This window comes from Dipodomys spectabilis, unplaced genomic scaffold, assembly GCF_019054845.1.
Source record: "Dipodomys spectabilis isolate Male_0828 unplaced genomic scaffold, ASM1905484v1 ptg000089l, whole genome shotgun sequence".
Taxonomy (NCBI): domain Eukaryota; kingdom Metazoa; phylum Chordata; class Mammalia; order Rodentia; family Heteromyidae; genus Dipodomys; species Dipodomys spectabilis.
In genome coordinates this window covers 18,950,397-18,972,441 of record NW_024870766.1, presented here as the reverse complement: position 1 = coordinate 18,972,441, position 22,045 = coordinate 18,950,397, and the positions used below count along the sequence as shown (strand labels likewise).

Sequence of the window (22,045 nt, the reverse complement as noted above, 5' to 3'; positions counted from 1 at the left end):
GTGCTCGTCTTAAGCTGAAGAGCTGAGGGACAATGCCCAGACCCACAGTTCAAGCCCCACAACTACCAACAACAAAAATCTTAGGATTACAAATACAAGATACAGCCTTATAAAATAATAAATATAAAATATGTAATAGAGCTAGTCAAAAGAATTAGGACCGTCTAAAAATGTACTCAGAATAATTAATAAATGACTATTTAAGATGTTTATTTTGATGTCTCCATTGCTTGCTATAATACATTTTAATCTCCATTTAATATTTGAGGTTTTGTAGACATTTTGAGTAACTATCCTTCAGACTTGTAGACCTCAACAGAATCTTAAAAACCCAAATCCAAATCTAAATTGCAAGGTTTTAGGAATTAAATAAAACAAGTGGTCACTTTTATTTATATGCGTTCAGTTTATACATATTTGAATCTTCTTTCCAATATGAATACCAAATTTAACTTGATCATTTTCCTTCAAATACAGCTGTTCACATATCATACTGTAGTTCCTTCCTTATAAAAAAAGATAAAAGCCATGTAACATTAATTCAGTAAAGCTGTACCCTTCATCAATAGCATGAAAATACGGCTTGATGGAAACTTCCCAGGATGTTACTATCAGAGCTTTGTCGGTCCCACATGCTAATGCACTGAAATAAAATATTTAAAATATAGATACATATAAAATTATTCCATTCTGTCCATGCCCATGAAATGCTTTCTACTTCAATCCTTAGAATTTCTTGGAATTGTGAGCATATGCTGATCAGAAATGTGACCTCTACAAAAGCTTCCAGAAATTTACAGAAAAAAAAATGTATCTTCTAGTTTAAAAGTTGATTGGTTTGCCAAATGATGCAGCCAGATTTGCCTCTCTAAAAGCTTCTGATAAGGTCTGCAAAGGAAGAAATGTAGAATTAAAAAACACATTTTGATGGGTAGAAGAAAATTGAGATACCCATTCTGTACACTGCTAATAATTACCGGATGTGCATGACAGACTCTAGCTACATCTTCACAGGATGCACCATACTCCAGAGCCAGAGCAGCTTCATTTACCATCTCTCCAGCACCCTTAAAATAAGCCAAGAAGAAATTTTACTTCCAGGGCCAAACCTTCATGTTAATAAACAGCAATGATTAATAAGAGACTGGCTTTGAGAACTTAACATTTTCTTAAAACTATTACAGCAGTTGAGGAAGAGTAAGGGAAAGCATAAAAGGTGACAGAAGAGCTTGGATTCATGTCAGATAGTCTAGATGGCTAATCCTGCTGTTCTGCAACCTCAACCACACATTGGCTATTAGGGCTTTCCTTAGGAGGTGACAGCTGAGCTGAGGCCTGAGCAAGAACGAGTCATACAAAGGTCTGGAGGCAGAGCTTTCTAGGTAGAGGGTACTTTAAGCAAAAAGGCTCTAAAAAGTGCACACACTTGGTCTTTTAAGTCAACTGTGTAAAAACTGATACTGATGTTAAGTGAAATGAACCCCAAGGACTCAAATGTTTTTTCTTTCTTGCAATTGTTTCTAACATATTTATAAGATGATTTCTTTGTTACTTTGTATGTCCCTCCCCCACAGTATAAACCCTGCTCTCACTTTATTTGATGTTGGGATACTTTGTGGAGGGGAAGGGAGAAAACAAATCGTTTAAATAGGGATACAGGTGGATCCATTGCAACAATGAAATGTAAAGTCGTTATGTCGAAAACAAACTTTGGGGGGGGGGGGCAGTGGGGGGGGGACATAGGAAGGGATGGGAAGGGGAGGAGGCAACAATGCTTGATAAGAAATGTACTCATTACCTTGACCATGTAATTGTAACCCCTCTGTATGCTATTTTCACAATAATAAAAAAAAAAAGACTGATATGGCAAGAAATTAATGAGCAAAGATGGGGTCAGAAAGGTAGGCAGGGCAGAATATATTCAGAGAAGCCTCAAATACAAATCTCAGGTTGAAAAATACTACTGCAAGGTTTGAAATGGGAAAGTAGCTTGGTCTGTTTTAGAAGGGTAATCTATCTAAAGTATAGAAAGTAGATGATATGGCAAGCAATACTGCCAAGAGTATTAGGAGGCACCCTAGACAAGCTAGGTGCTATAGCTCAAACCTATAATCCTAACTACTCAGGAATGAGACAGAGGATCTCCAGACTGAGCAGAAAAGTCTGAGACTCCCATCTCCAACAAGTAAAATACTCGTGCGCGCACGCACGCACGCACGCACGCACACACACACTGCAGCATATCAGTCAGTAGCAACATCAAGATGTAAACAGGTAGTATAAAATTAACTTATAATTATTAATGCTTTCCAAAAATCTTAATGGTATATTTCTCTGCCTTTAGAATACTCACTGGTCCTAAAATATGTGCTCCTAGTATTCTGTCTGTTGATTTCTGTCCAAGAATCTTCACCATACCATCTGTGTCAGCATTTGTCTTAGCTCTGCTATTTGCAGCAAATGGGAATTTCCCAATTTTGTACTCAATACCCTGTGAGACAAGATAAGAACCTATATAAGCAATGAATAAGTTCATTTTCTATCATTTGTTCAGAAAATAAATCCCAAGGAGAAAGATATTCACAAAGCATACAGAAGCAACAATTAATGTAAGCAAATATTTATGTTGGCCTGTATGTCTATAAAAGTGTGGTTATATTTCAAAGCCAAATACAAAAGCTGTGGAGTTTTTTAAACACAGGTAGCTTATTCTTCCCTACTTTACTGCTGGCAGATCTAAGAATGATCTCTTTATGATGCTAGAAGAGGGAAAAAAAATATAAGACTTAGTGTACTCTACAGTAATTAAAAATATTAATGCAAGATGCCCTTTCTCAGCTACTACTGTCAATAGCTCAATTCTGCATGATGGGGTTAATTCCATCCACATTTAGGATTACCTCTTCCTTCAACTGCTCTTCTGATTTGCCAACCCAGGCAACTTCCGGATGTGTGTAAATCACTGATGGCACACAGTTGTAGTCGATGTGCACTGCACCGCCAGCCATTCCTTCAACACAGATGATGCCCTCGTCCTCTGCTTTGTGAGCCAGCATTGGACCAGCGACCACATCACCAATAGCATAGATACTACCACAGAAATCAAACCAAACAAAAAGTGAGCTTCTGAAATCAAAGGTATTTTATTTACACCACCAGAACAAAAATATGCTTTGAGCTACTAAGTGCTCCCAAAATATTTCAGAGGCAGCTCTTCTAAAATCCAAGTTCAGATTCTTAATCTTGGAACAATGGAAACAGTTATATTTAGTTAGAATTCTTTAATTATCTTTTAAATATGTTTTTCCCAAAGCCAAGACATTTTTTAAACATGACACAAATCTTACTTTCAAAATAGTGTGTGAAACAATACCATTTAAGAAAGATATTCAAAAATGCAGAAAATATTCTTAATTTAAAATCGCAATAATTATCAAAGATTTTTTTTTTGGGGGGGGGGGTCTGGTCGTGGGGCCTGAACTCTGGGCCTGGGCGCTGTCCCTCAGCTCTTCAGCTCAGGGCTGGCGCTCTACCACTTGAGCCACAGCGCCACTTCCAGCTTTTTTCTTTTTGCTTATGTGGTTCTGAGGAATCGACCCCAGGGCCTAATGCATGCAAGGCAAGCACTCTACCACTGAGCCACCTTCCCAGCCCTCAAAGATTTTTTTTTTGGACCAGTCCTGGGGCCTGAACTCAGCCTGGGCACTGTCCCTCAGCTCTTCAGCTCAAGCTAGCGCTCTACCACTTGAGCCACAGCACCACTTCTGGCTTTTTTTTTTCTGCTTATGTGGTGCTGAGGAATGGAACCCAGGGCCTCATGCATGTAAGGCAAGTGCTCTACCACTGAGCCACCTTCCCAGCCCCTCTCAAAGATTTTCAAAGTCGGGGCTGGCAGCACCCAGGCCCAGAGTTCAGGCCCCACGACCGGACCCAAAAAAAAAAAAAAGATTTCCAAAGTCTTCCTCACTATTACATTTTGTTGTTGATAATTACGTAAAATGATGACCTGGCTGGAAATGTTTGCATATATGACACTGCTAGAATAAAATAGTAGGAAAAGTTAAGATAATTACCCAACTTACTTTGGAATTTTGGTTTGGAATCTGCTATTCACTGGAATTCTACCTCTGGGATCTAGTTCAATTCCAAGCTCTTCTAGTCCCAAATTCTGAGTAAAGGGTCGCCGGCCAATGCAAACCAACAGTACATCACATGTGATAACTTCAGCTTTATCACCAGCAGCAGCTTCAATGCTAAATAATGAGCAGAGTTTAACTCGTAAACAAAGTCTACATAGTTTATGACAGAGGTAACATTTTAATATTTCAAACTTTTCAAGGACTAATGATATTTCTGATAATAAAGAGTCATTATGAAAACAAGTCAAAACAGGCAGTGAATTTAATTAATCCAGAAGGAAAACTATTCCATCACTTGCAAAGAAACAGACGGACCTGGAAAAAATTATGTTAAGTGAAGTCAGGTCCGGAGAGACAAAGGATGCATGTTTTATCTCAAATGTAGAAGCTAGATCTTGTTTATAAACGTACAAGTACAGAGTTGTATACAAATATACATAAACGGGTACCAAAGTATAATATTTGTAGGGAAGAATTCAAACAGTGTAATTCCTTAGAAAAACTCCAACAAAATGAATACCAGGAAACCAGAACTTGAAAGGAAGGGGGAGAATACATATCCTATGGAATAAAACTGACCAGGAAGTTGGTGGCTCGTGACTGTAATCCTAGCTACTCAAGAAGCTGAGATCTGAAGATTGTGGTTCAAATCCAGTCTAGGAAGCAAAGTCAAGACTCTTATCTCTAATTAACCACCAGAAAACTAGAAGTGGTACTGTAGCTGAAAGTGGTAGAGTGCTAGCCTTGAGCAAAAAAGCTCAGGAACAGCCCCAGGTGCTGAGTTCAAGCCCCACAACCAACAAAAAGAAAACTGATCAGAGTACCAGTGGCATGCCTATAATCCAAGCTACTCAGACAGCTGAGATCTGAGGATTGTAGTTCAAAGACAGCACTGACATGAAAGTCCGTGACCCTTAACCCAAAAAAGCCAGAAGTAAAACCTTGTCTCAAGTACACCTCAAGCAAAAAAAGCTCAGGGTCAGGACCAGCACAAAAAAAAAAAAAAAAAGGAAAAAGAAAATTGAGAGGGGTTTGGGAGGGACAGGAGTGAATAAATGATGGCGATGAAAGGGCCAACATGAATCAAGATGCACTGCACTCATAAACTCATTTGACTGATTTGAACGATGACTCCTCTGTATAGCTAAACAAAAATATAATTTGAAACACAGTATAACAAGGTGCTTACCAAAGGTTTGGAAGGGATACTGAAAAGGTGAAGATCAATGGGTATTTTATATATCTCTATATACATACATATATAGATACATGCTGCATTTATATATAAATTATATTCATATACATATGAATATAGTAAGATGAACCTTCCAAGTACTACTTGGAAAAGGTGGGAAGGAGGGAAAAGAACATGGTGGAGTTGGAGTTCAAAGTGCACTATGTATATGAATGGAAATATCACAATAAAACTTCCACATATTGCAAATGTATGTCAATTCAAGGCAGGAATTGGTGGCTCACATGAGTAAGCCACATCAGGATGCCTAGACCTAGAGAAGCCAGCTTGGGAAGAAAAGTCTGTAAGACATCACCTCAAGCCAACCAGAAAATGTTGTGAAGGTGTGTGGCTTAAGGTAGAAGTCCAGCTATGAGGAAGAAAACTGAGTGAGAGCACAAGGCCCTGAGTTCAAATCCTGTCTTACATGGCACAGATAGGGGTGAAAGGTATTTGGAAAGGAAGAAAATTCCAAGTTTGAAGCCAGTCTGGGTTAGCATAGTAGATTCTATCTCAAAGAAACAACTTCCTTAAAAAAAAAAACAAACACAGATACACATAGATTTCATGGCTAAGGACATGACTTGGTGGTAGAACAGTTGCCTGGCCTAACATCACAAAGCCCTGGCTTTGATCTCCAGCACCAGCATCAATACTACCCCCAAAACCAACACCACCACCAAAAATCTCAGTAAGAAACATCCAGCACTAGATGAACTCACTAATACTGTCCTTAGCCAAGTTATTTCATTAAATTGCCTAAGTATTTAATAGAGTGCCAAATAAACTGATAATATTGATTTCCTCATGTATGGGTCTAATTTGTATTATGAAAACATGTTACAATGACATCTAACTAAAATTTCTAGCACTAAATTAACTATTGATAAGCATATTAAGCAACAGAATGGCCTTCAGTTATCAAAACTATCATGTTTATTTATCTGATTTTGAAAACCTGAGTGTTTCTTAAAGAAACAAATATGATATATCAAAAACAAATGTAACATACTTACGATACATCTATTTTTCCATCTGACTTCTTGGTGGCACCCGTGACCTTGGTATTCAATTTAAATTTAAAACCTTGCTTTTGAAGTATACGTTGAAAGGTTTTAGATATTTCCATGTCAATTCCAATTCCACCTACATGACCCAAAAATTCAACTGCTGTCACATCCGCACCAAGTCTTTGCCAAACTGAACCCTGGAAACAACAATCCAAAAATAACCCTGATAATCATACAGAGTGAATGTCCACATCGAATGTTTTCTAAATCATCTTAAATAAATCATCTTAAATAATATACTGTATAGCAGTTTCTTCTTTTGCTAATGTTTTCATTAGCAGCTTACACTTAACCTGGGGTCAACAGGTGTTACTTAATACACTTACTCTCTTACTCAATATTCACTGGGCTCCTAGTGCACACTAGACACCTCTCAGCCTCTAGGTATGTTAGTGACAACAATAAAGCTCCCTGAAGAGGAAATGGATAGATAAAATTTACCCTAGATGACAGAACAGTGCTATGAGAAAAGCCAGCCACCTGAGATTACTGAAAGAGGACTGCAACCTTCAACAGTGTGATTTGCAAAGGCTTCACTGAGTGAACACCGCTTGTACAAAGACTTGAAGCAGTGAAAGAAGAGAACGAACAGACAACTGCCAGAAGGGCGTTAACTGGCAAAAGGGAAAAGTTAAGTCCAAAGGCCCAGGGAAGAAAACTAGGCTCTTACTCCTAATACACACTGGTGTTCGTCAAATATTAAACCACCTATCTTTGTATTTTCTCAACCAAGGAGAGATGCTTTCTTATTCAAGTAATTCAAACTAAAGTGTTTTTTTCTCAATATTTTACCCATTAGCATAATTTCTGAATTATATATAAAGCTACATGTAAGCAAGATGAACTTAAGTTTACTACTGAATTAAATGAAACACTAGGAACAAATCCTTGGGAAAAACTTATATAATAAGCAAAAAGAAAAAAGCCGGAAGTGGCGCTGTGGCTCAAGTGGTGGAGCGCTAGCCTTGAGCTGAAGAGCTGAGGGACAGTGCTCAGGCCCAGAGTTCAGGCCCTACGACCCAGACCCCCCCCCCCCCCAAAAAAAAATCTAATAGCTAGGCACCAGTAGTTCACACCTGTAATCATAGCTACTGAGGAGGTTTAGATCTGAGGATTAACAGTCTGAAGCTAGCCCAAGCAGGAAACTCTGTGAAACTTATCTCCAATTAACAACAAAAGCCAGAAATAGAGCTATGGTTCAAGTGGCAGAGTGCTAGTCTTGAGCAAAAAAGCTCAAGGACAGTGCCCAGGCCTGATATCAATCTCCAGGACTGACACATGCGTGCATACACATACATACACACACAAACAAACACACACACATAATCATCTCATAACAAAATTACCTGAGTTGGCCTTTTCAATTAGGTTTGTACATTCACTTTATCAATTTCATTTATTTTGTAGATGAGAGATAAATTAGTAAGTGGTCATTAAAAATCCAATAATTACATACAAAAATTAACTCAGTCGAGCACCTTTGGCTCACACCTGTAAAATCCTAGCTACTCAGGAGGCTGAGATCTGAGGATAGCAGTTTGAAGCCAGCCTAGGCAGGAAAGTCCATGAGACTCTTATCTCCAATTAACCACCAGAAAACCAGAAGTGGCTCTGTGGTAGAGTGCTTGCCTTAAGCTTAAGAGCTCAGGACAGCACCCAGGCCCAGAGTTCAAGTTCCACAACCAATTAAAAAAAAAAAAAAAAAAAGCAAAACAAAATAACAATAAAAATTAACTCAAAATGGATGATGGATCTAAAATCTAAGACTACAAAACTTTTAGAAGAAAACCCAAATATAATCTCTGATACTAGAAGCTGGCAAAGATTTCTTAGACACACCACCAAGAGCATAATTCTTAAAACAAACCAACAAAACATGATAAATTAGACTTCATCGGGGCTGGGAAGGTGGCTCAGTGGTAGAGCGCTTGCCTTGCATGCTTGAGGCTCTGGGTTCGATTCCTCAGCACCACATAAGCAAAAAGAAAAAAGCCGGAAGTGGTGCTGTGACTCAAGTGGTAGAGCGCTAGCCTTGAGCTGAAGAGCTGAGGGACAGTGCCCAGGCCCAGAGTTCAGGCCCCACAACCGGACCCAAAAAAAAAAAAAAAAAAAATTAGACTTCATCAAAACTGTATTCTCAGAAGTGTTAAGCACAGGAAAATAAAAGCCACAGACTGGGTTTGGGAATGTGGCTTAGTGGCTGAGTGCTTGCCTAAGCATGCATGAGGCCCTGGATTCAATTCTTGAGTACCATATAAACAAAACAAAATTTGTATTTAAAAAAAGCCATAGACGGAGAGTGAACAAATGCAGCAGTGGTACTCACTAGACACTATGTTGAAAATGAACTATACAACCTGTAGGTAGGAACAGGAGGGAAAAACTGGGAGAGTAAGGGAAGGAGTAACATTGTCCAAAAAGAAATGTACTCTTTACCTGACTTATGTAACTGTAACTCCTATGTACACAACCTCTAAACTCAATGATTAAAAAGCAAACAAACTGAATCCCAGCTACTCAGAAGGTGGAAATCTGAAGCTCAGCTTGTGGCTAGCCTAGGCAAAGACACAGAGAGAGATTCCATCTCAATAAACAAGGACATGGGATACAAGCCTATGATTTGAACTACATTAGAGTAAAAAGTAAGTAAGTAAAAAGATCTCAGTTTAAGGCCAGGCCTGGGGAAAAATGGAAGACTCTGATCAAAAGAGGGTTGGATGTGGTTCAAATAGTACAAGGCCAAGTCAAACCACATACCTATTAGATTGAAAAGTATGTGAAAGACAGATAGATGATAAACACATAAAACTCAAGTAAATCACTAAAGAAATGTAAATTAAAACTGAAATGAGATAGTGCAGAACACAGTAGAACTAAATGATTACCATTCAGATCCAGATAACACTAAAACTCAGTTCTTATCTTCAACGATCTTGAAGGAAGGTCAAAAGTAAAAGCCAGGCACTGGTCTCTCTCACCTGTAATCCTAGCTACTCAGGAGGCTGAGATTTGAGGATTGAAGTTCAAAGCCAGCCTGGACAGAAAAATCTGTGAGACTCTTATTTCCAATAAATTATTCAGAAAAAGCTGGAAGTGGCGCTGTGGCTCACATAGTAGAGCACTAGCCTTGAGCACAAAAAGGCTCTGAGTTCTGCTGAAGTCTGAGAACAAACATTTATACAGGCACCAATCCAGAGGGTCTGATTTCCTTCAGGTGCAGTTAACACCCTGAGAATAGTTTTAAAAAGGAGACAGCTAGATTCAACCAAGACAAGTTTGCCAAGCAAGTTATGTTAGAAAAGTATCAGATGTGAGGAACAATGGAATCAAACCAATTAGGAAATCGGTCAAGAGATAGGAAAAACACAACAAAAAGCAGGGGATTTCTGGACTAGAAAGTATGCCGACAATGAATATAAAAGTATACTAGGTAAAGGAGTGACATTGTCCACAAAGAAATGTACTCATTATTTGACTTGTGTAACTACTATCCCTCTGAACATCACATTTATACTAACAATTTAAAAAATAAAAATAAAAAGTGTACTAGGAGTAGTAAGTAAATAAAGGAGACTGTGGTTAGAGAACATAGTATTTGAATTCATGATTTCAGAATAGTGTGATTCTTGGTGATGACAAGATGGGATAGCCCTGGGAGAGGATACCTACAACATAGTAAAAGGATTAATGGAGATACATGGAAGTTGCTGGATGGACAAGAAGGAAGAACAAGTCAGGCAGAAAGACAAAAGAACAAGGTGCACAGAGAATTGTAAATGGTTTGGCATGAATTTCCAACACATGTAAGGAAGACTCGTATCATGTATGTTGTACAGTGTGTGATTTTTGCTCAGAATAAGAACTGTCTACAATGTTGAACGCTGTGTCAAATTAACAAAGAAATCAGTATCAAAGAACAGAAACAGAAGCAGATTATAAAATAAAGGAGACTATTCTAATGACTAATGATTACCTCAAAGTTATCTTGGAAGAAAAAGTGCATCTGCTATTACCAACCATGTTTAAGCAAAGCACAAGGCTGACTAGCCTAAGATATTATAAAAGGAACCAAATAGGGCATTAAGTCCCTTCCAAGTGATTAAGAAACAGAAAGACAAAACTTACCAATTCTTGGCTGGGGATGTGACTCAGTGGTAGAATGCTTGCCTAGCATGCATGAAGCCCTGGGTTTGATTCTTCAGTATGATATAAACAGAAAAGGCCCGAAGTGGCACTGTGGCTCAAATGGTAGAAAGGTAGCCTTGAGCAAAAAGTAGTTAGGGACGGTGTCCAGGCACTGAGTTCAAGCCCCAGTACCGGCAAAAAAAAAAATGTAAAAACACACAAAAAAAACTTACCAATTCTACACCAATCACACCTGCACCAATAACAACCATCTTTTCTGGAACTTTTTTTAATGATAAAGCACCTGTAGATGATACTATTGTATCTTCATCAATCTAGAAAAGCAAACACGCAACCAAAATTATTTGGAAAAATCCAGTCATTTACTAATTATGATCTCACTTCACAAAAATCACTAAAAGTATTCAGCTACTTGTTTTCTCTTCATACTCAATTTTATCAAATCAGTTGAAAATGTTAGAAAAACTTTTTTGAAGACCAAATACAGTATTTAAAAAGTAAAATATATTAATAAAAATGCTACCCTTAAATTTTACCATTCCACATTCCAAAACAAAATGATTTAACTTCACATTGAATTCAAATGTTTAATAAAATGTTGTCTAGTGAAAATCAATGCAGGAAAAAATGGGAAACTTTCCCAGGCTGAATGATTGTCAAAGTACAATATTCTGATCACAAATTGCACTTAAAATTCATGAACAGCATAAAGTGATTTACAAAACTTAGGTTAGCAGTTGTATGGAATAAAGAAGCATAAATACCGTGATGCCAGGAAAAGGAGTAACTTCTGAGCCGGTAGCTATAAGAATGTTTTTTGTATCAATAACTTGAGTGCTGCCATCGGCTTTTGTAGCTGTGACCTGATTCTTGCCAGTTATCTTTCCAAAGCCATTGACATGAACAACCTTCGTAAAATAAATTTTTATAAATTTTCAAAGTTTAAAGGATTTTTTTTTGATTAATATACACAGATAAAAGGAAAAATGCTCTGTAATTTCTAATATACTTCCTTCATAAACACTACACATGTGACAGCAAATACTTTTTTTTTTTTTGCAAGTCCTGGGGCTTGAACTCAGGGCTTTGGCACTGTCCCTAAGCTTCATTTGCTCAAGGCTAGCACTCTACCACTTGAGCAACAGCATTACTTTTAGTTTTTTCTTATTTTGAGGAATCGAACCCAGGGCTTCATGCATGCTAGGAAAGTACTCTACCATTATGCTACATTCCCAGCCCAGCAAATACTTTTATACCATGCAAATCTAGTTCAGGTCAGCATTACTTTAAATTCCCCCAGCAGCCAAGTTGTTGAAATAGCATCACTCTTTAGCATACAGTGTTTGACGTACATACAAAATCAAACAGAAATGTGAACACCAACCTTATTTTGTTTGAATAAATGCACAATTCCACCTGTTAAGGCTTTTACTGCAGTACTCTTCTGTTCCATCATCTTCTCTAAATTCAAGTGAACTCCAGACACTGCAATTGGTCAAAGAAATCTTAAGTCCTTAGCTAAATTTTTGAAACAATGTAGTATTTTTTATTCATTAGGTTTGAAAGATTTCTGCTTAATGTTGATAGAATTATATAAAATAATTATTTTTTCAAATTATATAATTTCAGCTGGGCATCGGTGGCTCATGCCTGTAATCCTAGCTATTCAGGAGGCTGAGATCTGAGGATCACAGTTCAAAGCCAGCCCAGGCAGGAAAGTCTGTGAGACTCTCATCTCCAATAAACCACTAGAAAACCAGAAGTGGAGTTGTAGCTCAAGCAGTAGAGCATTCGCCTTGAGCTGAAGAGAGGGACAGTACTCAGGCCCAGAGTTCAATTTATAATCATATGGAATTATACTAAAAAAGTACATAAAATTTTAAAAAGAAAAAAGGCTGACATCACCATGTAACAATAACAGAACCTATCAAACAATGTTAAATGTACATCTTGGATAAAAATGCAGCCCTAAACAAAATATTATGGTCTGGGATGTGAGTAAAGTGGTAGAGCCCCACCTAGCAAACACAAAACCCTGAGTTCAAAGCCCAGTACTGCCAACAAAAACACTGTAATGAACATGTCCCACGGTGACACATTCTATGCCCTTCTTTTATAATGGTTATTACCTGGTGGACATTTAAAGTACAATGGCAAAGTAAAACAGTATCTAACTTTTAAATAAAAGGAAATGCTAAATTTCATAAAAACAAAAATTTAAATGTATATTTGAATTTCAAGTATAGAAATTTAATACAACAGTGTTTCAATCAACTATTAGATTTTAATCCCAACTCAGAAGAAAACTCTGAAGCAACCATGTTAAGATAAAAATTCTTAACTCAATAGAACTGTAGAGATAAAATTGTCTTAGCAATCAGTTCATGCAACCAACACAGACCTTAGAGGTAAGGAAATAGACTAGATGGATTTCCAATTTACCGACGTCACTGAACTAGAATGTAAAGCCTTGCCGACAATATGTGTTTCTTTTTTTTGGTTGGTCATAGGGCTTGAACTCTAGGCCTGGGCGCTGTCCCTGAGCTCTTCAGCTCAAGGATAGCTCTCTACCACTTGAGCCACAGCACCACTTCCAACAATGTGTGTCTCTTGACTACTCTATCTCTTCTGACTTCTAACTCATGAAGTTATACATATTTGCTTTGGTGCATGCACACACTGGTTTTTTTTTTTTTTGGTTGGTTTGTGGGGCTTGAACTCTGGGTTTGGGTACTGCCCCTCAGCTCTTCAGCTCAAGGCCAGTGCTCTATAGCTTGAGCCACAGCACCACTTCTGCTTTTCTAGTGATTTTATTGGAGATAAGAGTCTCATGGACTTTCCTGCCCAGGCTGGCTTTGAAATGCAATCCTCAGATTCAGCCTCCTGAGTAGCTAGGCATGAGCCACCGGTGCCCAGCTACACTGGGTTCCTTATGCATAGCCCTTTCTTGTAAGTCTACAACAATAAAGAAACTAAGTAAGAGTAAAACCCCAGGGTATATTTAGTCTTTTCTAGAACAGACTATGCTTCTGGAATTATCTTTCAATAACAGCAATTGGAGAGAAAAGATGAAAACAACACAAAAACCTATGGCAGAAGGTAAGACATACCAAATTCAAATGTTATGAAATGTACTTCTACTTTTCCTCTAAGCTTTACCTTTCTCTTACTCTATCAACAACTTAGGCAGCAGGCCTTCCTTCCTTAACCTGTTTTCGGACTCAAGAATCCAGCCTTCCCAGTGATCCCTAGGTGTATGTGGCATGAAAACCAACTCTCTGCTCACATAAAACACAAACACACACACACACACAAACACACACACACACACACACACAGAGCAAACTGCAAGCAAAGACTGTAAAGGAACAAAAGATAATCTAGATCTAATATGAACTCATAATTCTCTAATATGAGTTCTAAGAAGAACTCAAATTTTCTCTTTATTTTTAAGATTCTTTCTTACTTGTCCCTCACTATTTTCTTGTATGATACACACGGCCAAGCTTGTCAGTAGTACTGCTAAAGTATACTTACTTTCAATTCCCCTAGATGCAAAATCTTTTCCATGGGCCATATGGTAATAATGAGAGTTATTCAATAAAGCCTAAAGGAAATAAGGCAAAATTATCGAATCTTCAGATTCTCTGCAATCAAAAGGCACTTATATGACATAATCAAAAGACACTCTCTACCTCTCTATATGGACTAGTACAAGGCTATTACAGTGGCATAAGACTATCAGTTTACTCTTTCCTTATGTAATCAATTGAAGGCAAATTCAACCAACAGGAATGAAAAACAAAATCAACTTCATTTTCTTTAAAAGCTAGAGCTTAAGAACACCCTTTAGCATGGCAGGCAAAAAAAGTAGTCATGCTTACATACATAAAGATGTAAAAGAGGAATTTGGTAATTATCTGAATTATCTCTTTCATTGGTAATGGAAAACTAAAGAGAGAGGAAAAAAAGGAACGTCGTTGTCATGGTCTGAATGGAAAAACTAGCTATTCTTAGACACATAAAATGTGGTAGGCTAAAAGTGACAGCACTCTATTAAATTTTACAAAGAGCCAGGCACTGATGGCTCACGCCTGTAATCCTAGCTACTGAGGAGGCTGAGATCTGAGGATCATGGTTCAAAGCCAGAATGGGCAGGAAGGTCTGTGAAACTCGTCTCCAATAAACCACCAGAAAATAGGAAGTGGCACTGTGGGGCTCAGGCAGTAGAGCACTTGCCTTGAGCTGAAGGGTGCAGGGACAGCGCCCAAGCCCAGAGTTAAGCCCCGTGACCGACAAAAATAAGTAATAAATTTTACACAGAAAAATAAGCTTTTAAAATCATACCGTTAATGTTATTCTAATAATCTAGTCTCAATACATCCTTATAGTTGTGGCTCATGGAAAAAAAATCTCTGGCTATTCAAAACATACACTTACCTTAGAAGGAATACAACCAACATTCAAGCATGTTCCACCGAGTGTTTCATTTTTCTCAATGCAGACTGTCTGTAATTAGAGCAAACACTTAGCCACATACAACCTAAAGCACTTCAAATCCCAATGTAACAGTCCTCACTGTCCTGCAAAGCAGGCCACTGGAACTGTGCTTTCTCATAGATTGACCTAACAGTTGTTTTGGGGTTTTTTTGCCAGTCTTGGGGCTTGAACTCAGGGCCTGGACACTGTCCCTAAACTTCTTTTGCTCAAGGCTAGCACTCTACCATTTGAGCCACAGCACCACATCCATCTTTTTCTGTTTATGTGGTATTGAGGAATCAAACCCAGGGTTTCATGCATGCTAAGCAAGCACTCTACCACTAAGCCACATTCCCAGCCAACATAACAGTTCTTTAAAATGTATCATCTGACTAAGAAAAACTGAGGTTCAAGTGGAAACCCTAGAGCCCTTAGTGTTTGATTTGGCGTTTCAAAACCAGTGGAAAGGCCTGGGAAGTTGGCTCAGTGGTAGAGTGCTTGCCTCACATGCATGAGGCCCTGGGTTCCATTCTACAGCAGGACATCAACAGAAAGATGCTGGAAGTGGCACTGTGGCTCAAGTGGTAGAGCATTCGCCTTGAGCTGGCCTTGAGCTAAATAGCTGAGAGACAGCACCCAGGCCCAGAGTTCAGCCCCCATGACTGACCAAAACAAACAACAACGACAACAAAAAACAGTGGAAAACCCTGGGTACTTCTTCAGTAATCTAGTCAAGAGACAAGAGTCAAGAGACAAGAGTCCTTGCATTAACTTAAGTCAGTGATTCCTGGTTTCCTGGATCTGTTACTAAACCTGCCTACCTCACTAGTTAATGATTTCTTGTTATCCATCTTTGAAAAGTGTTTTTCTGTGCATTTTCCCCGTAACTCTCTTAAGAAAGCCCTGGGCCAATCTGAATTTTTAAATGTGGAGAATGCAGAAGATACCTTCAGTTTTTCCAGCTCAGTTGGTTAACCCATTCCTTGCCCCATGGTGTTTTGGACAAAAGATTATATGGGCACTGGTGGCTCACACTCATAATCACAGCCATTCAGGAGGCTGAGATCTGAGGATCAGGTTGGAAGCCAGCTGGGGCAGGAAAGTTTATGAGATTCACCTCCAATTAACCACTAGAAAACACAGTAGAGCTGTAGCTCAAAGTAGATGAGCACTAGCCTTGAGTACAAAACCTCAGAAACAGCGCCCAAGCCCTGAGCTCAAGCCTCACAATGTTAACACTGCATGGGCATATTCTTTATCCACTGCCCCATAATCTGCTGGTAGAACCAGCAGTAAATTATTGTAAAAGATGTTTTCATTTAATATTATCATTCTTTCCTTTTTCTAGGTCTGCAAAGGGGACTCGAACGGAGCCCCTGCATCTACTTTCACTCACTGGTTAGAGGTCTACCAAATGAGCCATGCCTTCAACCCAACATTACCAGTCTTTCTTTCTTCTATTATAGTCTTCCCAAGACTGATTGGAAGCTAAAGGAAAACTCTGAGAAGAAGAAAAATAGTAGACTTAATTTTCCATTCCATATGACCAATACAAACCTATAAACCTTCTCTCTACTCGTTTCAAACTTATAATTTGCACGGTTAAAAAATTTGCACTTACCTAAGGTCTTTTGTAAATATGGTGAATTCATTACATCATACAAAAACAAAATTAACACTAACATTAAACCTTACCTTAAAGCCTAACTGGGCAGCTTTGATGGCAGCAACATATCCTCCAGGACCAGAACCTATCACTGTTACATCAGCATCAACTATAATAAAAAGAAATCAATATGAAGCAGTAACTCTTGTAATATTTACCAAAAATAGCTCTTTGGAAAAAAAAAAAAAAAGCTTGATATTTAAACACTCAAGAAAATACCCAATTTAAATACTCAAAAAAACAGCATTTTCTACACAGTATATTTGTTCATGACACTTGATGTTAATAAAAGTTGCACTCATTTTGCTGGGCTCCCACCTGATATATTAGCTACCTAAGAGATTGAGATATGAGAATGGCAGTTGGTATTTCTTTTTTTGGCCAGTTGTGAGCCTGGATGCTGTCCCTCAGCTTTTCAGTTCAAGGCTAGCGCTCTACTACTTGAGCTACAGCACCACCTCTGGCTTTTTCTGCTTATGAGGTGCTGAGAAATCAAATCCAGGGCCTCATGCATACAAAGCAAGCACTCTACCACTGAGCCACCTTCCCAGCCCTGAGAACGGTGGTTGAAAGCCAGCCCAGGTAGGAAGAGTTCATGAGAGAGACTTTTATGAGCAATTAACTACTAAAACAGTTGGGAGTGGATAATGTGGCTCAAGTGGTAGAGCATTAGCCTTGAACACAAAAGCTCAGGGGTAACACCCAGGTCTTGAGTTCAAGCCCAAGGATGGGCAAAAAGTTAGAAATAAAAAATAAATTAAAAAATTACATTTTAAAGGTTCATTTCTATTACTTTATATTTCATTTTCAGTTATCGTATATGGGAATATAATGACTTTAATAATATTAACTTTATATTTAGTGACCTGGCTAAATTCTACAATTTTACTTAACAGTAACTGACAGGAATTTAGGGAGAGTAGAAGACATGTCTGCATGAAGGGAAGAGCCTTCATGGACTTCAAATCTCAGCTTTGCCTCTTAGTTGTGTAAACTTGGCCAATGGACTGAACCTTTCTGTAAAGGAGGTTGGCAAACATGGAATAAATGGGACATTTCAAAGAAGCAAGAGGTCAGACAGATCAACAGAATACAGTAGCCCAAAGCACCTACCAAGTGAGCAGGAGAGCTAAAACTAATAAGGTTTTGAGCCTTATCTAGTGATCTTCCAATTGTTTAATGAATTTCAGTCCTTATTAGTTCTGGCCCCCTTTTCATTCCTCAAATGTACTATGCTCCTTTCCATATTAAAATATTCCTACATACTGTTCCTTCTACCTGGAACACTTCCACCCACTCCCATTCCAACCCTTTTCAGAAATCAACAAATATCCTTAAGAAAGAATTCTGTGATCATTTCCGATCCATATACAGATTTCAGAGTCCCTTGTGCTTAGCTTGTGGACCCCTTGTCAGTTGTATGTTAGATGTTTATCTTCCCCCACTGGACTTGGGCAACTATAAAAGCAGGGTCATGTCTATTTGGTTTACTGATATAAACCAGCAGTTAGCTAGAACATAGATATTAAACACCTGTTGAAGTAAAAATTGCAAAGAAATAAATCAATCATTCAACATAAGTAACCTTAATCTAAGTATATCTATTCCTATCATGAAAAGTAAGGTCATATCTAACAGATTAAAAACTGCAAATCTTGATAAACTTGGATCATAATAACACTTTTAAAAACTTGCAGAAGGGGGCTGGGAAGGTGGTAGAGCGCTTGCCTTGCATGCATGAGGCCCACATAAGCAAAAAGAAAAAGGCCGGAAGTGGCACTGTGGCTCAAGTGGTAGAGCGCTAGCCTTGAGCTGAAGAGCTGAGGGACAGTGCCCAGGCCCAGAGTTCAGGCCCCACGACTGGGCCCCCCTCCCCCCCCCCAAAAAAAAAACTCGCAGAAATTGTAATAGGAATTGTACATAAGCATGTAAGCTTAACTGAAAAAAGTCTAGGTGCAACAGGTAAAAGAATTCTTCTGGGGCTGGCAATGTGGCTTAGTGGTAATATGCTTGCTTACCATGCATAAAGCCCTGGGTTTGATTCCTCATACCACATAGACAAAAAAAGCCAGAAGTGGCATCATGGGTGCCATGGCTCAGGGACAGAGCACAGGCCCTGAGTTCAAGCCCTAGATCTGGCCGGAATAAAAAAGCGCGGGGGGGGGGGGGGGGGGGGGGGGCGGGGGGGGGGGGCCTTATGATTCTAATATCCTCTTGCTTTTATATTAAAATATGAAAAAACTATCAGTTTGTCTAAAAACAAACGTACTGAGTACTTACTTGATTGATCTGCATAAGTTCTCAGAGGCACTGCAGAAACTCCCTGTAGGCCATGAGATATTCGACTGAAGTGGCCTCTCTGTGGGGGAAAGGGGTAAGGGAGAAAAAAGAAAACGTTCCATTGTGTTAAATAAAAACTCAAATCCTGAAACTACTGAGAGTTGATGAAAACATGACAATTCTGAGCAAATATGTCAAGCACTAATTATTAGTTTATCTTCTATTGCCACATAGAAGTAACATATCAATTTCTCCTCAAGCATTAACTATTATTTAAACTTCACAATCTCAGCTTGTCATTTTTACCTTTTTATTAGGTTTGTTTCACAAACCATTTCATATTTAAATTAACAAAAATGTATCCAATGATTTCAAGCTTTGCTAACTTTCACAAAGTATGCCTTACTGTTAGTGCCAGGACTATAGTATAAGTGTTGAGTTCAAGTATTCAAATAATCCACATTAGGATAATCTTTTAACCTTTTTGTAATTACTGTTTTCCTAATTTTATTTGCTTCTTTTTTTGCTTTTTGGTACTGGGGAATCAAACCCAGGACCTTGAGCTTGCTGGACAAGTCCTCTTTCAGCTTGTTTCCTCACTCTGCAGTATGTAACAGTCTGTACTTACCTGGACCAATCTTCCATGTTCCTGAGCCATCAAGTAGAAACAACAAATTAGACAAGGTTGCTAGAAAAATGCACTACTAATGTACTCAATTTCTAAAAGACAGTTCCACTAATTTTATCATAGTTGTGTAATCTTTATAAAGACCTAAAGCTACCCTATACTAAGCAACAGAGAGAGACAAAGAAAAGCAAATAGTTCCTGCTCCTGTCACAGCAGATATGTGAGGAGCAGTAACAAAACCTACACTGTTCCATATGAATTTTTGGATTGCTTCTACTTTATTGAAGAATGAGGTTGTGATATTGATGGGTATTGTATTGAATTTGTAGATAGTCTTTGACAGTATACGATGGAATGCTATGTTTCCATTAGAAAGAATGACACCGCCCCATCTGTTAGGAAATGGAAAGACTTTGGAAAAAATCCTATTGTGAAGTAAGCCAGACCCAAAGAAACATAGGTCCCATAGTTTCCCTTATTTGCAATAGTTAGTGTACATCTATATAATCTTATCAGATGAACAGAATAGCTCAATGACTATGAACACATGACCATGTAAGATGATGCTAAGTGGAATGATGCTAATGTACTATGTGATTTTTTGTTTGTTTTGTATGTTCTTCCCCCTATGGTATATCCCCTGTTGTCACTGTATTTGATTTTGGTACCCTGGTGTTGTATATGCGATTATTTGAATTAGGGAAGGGAAGGGAACAACAGAATGGTGAGACAAAGGACAAGTAGGGGACCAATGTAACAGTATGTTGGAAATGACCTGTACAATTGGCAGGGGGGCCTAGGGGGAAGGGAAAGTAGGAGATAAATGAGGGAAGGAGTAACAAGTTTGACAAGAAATGTACTTATTACTGCATGTAACCGCTGTATGCATCACCTTGACAATTAAAAAAAAAAAGGCAGTAAAACGTGGAGAAAAAAACACGGATACAGTAAGGTTTTCTATTCCAGCGGAACCTGGGGTCAGGATAGCAGGCCAAAGAGAAGTAGACTCGATCGAGTTTTCGCCATGTTACACAGTAAAATAACAGAAAAGCCAGACTGTCTTTAAGGACTCTCAAGGCCCGGCCACGATCCCCTTACCCAGTTCGCCTTCCTTAGTTGGAAGGTGAAACGTTAGAGCTGTCTTCGTGTGAACCGACTACAATTAAAAACAGCTTCACGGAAGGACCTGAAGGGTGGCAAAGGGCACCGAAGCGGACAGGACCTGGGATAATCCCTAGGACCACCTGCAGGGACTGGCTGAGCCACGCAATCGTGGCGCCGGGCTTACCTACAGAACAGTGAGGGGCTCCGGGGTCAGAACTGGGCTGAGGTGGAGGTCCGGGGAGCCGGGCCGTCTGTGACAACGGTAGTTTGCGTGTCCCGGGTCAAGGTGAAGGCCTGCGTGGGGCACGCGCGCCCACTGGCCCGGTGTGGGAGCGCAGGGGGTGGCTCTCGGCCTCTCACCGGCGGGGACGACCCCGGCCCACCGCCCGAGGCCCAGCCGGGGCTGGCGAGCCGAGGCCCGGGCGGCCCAGGCCCCACAGCCCCGGCCGGAGGGGGTCCCGGCCCGGGCTCCAGGCCCCCGGCCGAGTCCCGGCCCCGGCGGGCGGGCTTCCCAGTGCCCCGGACCCAGCACGACCCCACCCAGGCGGCCCTCACCTTGGCCAAGGTGCAGTACATTCGACTCCAGCTCTGCATGTTTCCTCAGGACTTTCCCCGTTCTCCGCCAAAGCTTTCGCCCCAGCTGAGCGACTCCACCACTTTTCCAAGGTCTCCCGGCCCTGCGCATGAGCGAGCGCCGGCGTACGTCGTTACCTTGGAGTGACGTGATTGGCCCCGTGCGGTGGCTGTGTCGTGCTACCGTTGTAAAGAGCGGAGGGCTTTGTGGCCGCGAGGGCGGGACTCGGTTGGGGTGAGCTTTCTGAGCTGCTGCGGAGGGTTTCTGCTTGGAAGGGGTGGTAACCACAGTGCCGTCTGCTGCAGAAGGCCGAAGCTTGCTGAAAAGCAAGAAAGAGAAGAAAAGAAGAGAAGGGGAAAGAAAAGAGAAGAGGCACAAGCAGGGAGCGGGGAGGAAGAAAAGCTTCAAAGTGGACTAGGTGTTGGTGGTGCTTGGCCTTCCCTGACATTTTCCATAGGCATTGTCTGCCTTTACGGCATGCAGAGAAAACATTTTTATTTCTTTGTAAGAGCCAGGGAAACAGGCTACATACTCTTAAGACCTAGCAAGGGGAAGGTGACTGCAGTGCTGAGGGAAAGCCTTTGGTCTTAATTATTGCTGGCCCTTAAATGCCGTGTGAGAGATGGGGCCACAGATGGTTTTTCATTACCAACATCTTGCTCTAAGTAACTAAGATAACTGTCAACGTGTAGGAAACACTAGCTTCTAGTCCTCATTTGAGGAAC

The 22,045-nt window shown here is 39.8% G+C and overlaps 1 protein-coding gene across 1 annotated transcript; it reads right to left on the bottom strand.

Moving 5' to 3' along the window:
• Nucleotides 1-193: 193 nt before the first annotated feature.
• On the bottom strand, nt 194-21,442 carry Dld (dihydrolipoamide dehydrogenase). The gene is made up of 14 exons (XM_042684627.1): nt 21,302-21,442; nt 19,015-19,093; nt 16,764-16,843; nt 15,030-15,098; nt 14,127-14,196; nt 11,974-12,074; nt 11,354-11,497; nt 10,802-10,903; nt 6,390-6,580; nt 4,083-4,253; nt 2,901-3,090; nt 2,354-2,491; nt 978-1,067; nt 194-888 (listed from the first exon to the last, which is right to left on the bottom strand). Exons 1-14 carry the CDS (start codon nt 21,338-21,340, stop codon nt 823-825), a joined length of 1,530 nt encoding a protein of 509 aa, XP_042540561.1. The 5' UTR covers nt 21,341-21,442; the 3' UTR covers nt 194-822.
• Between the last annotated feature and the right edge of the window lie 603 nt (nt 21,443-22,045).

Coding starts and splice junctions, on each gene's coding strand:
- Dld (XM_042684627.1), bottom strand. CDS start 21,340: ATGCAGAGCTGGAGTCGAATGTACTGCACCTTGGCCAAG. Junction 6,581..10,801: donor GTGTGATTGGTGTAGAATTG/GTAAGTTTTTTT, acceptor TGTTGTTTCCAG/GGTTCAGTTTGGCAAAGACT. Junction 2,492..2,900: donor AAGAGCAGTTGAAGGAAGAG/GTAATCCTAAAT, acceptor CTTGTCTCACAG/GGTATTGAGTACAAAATTGG.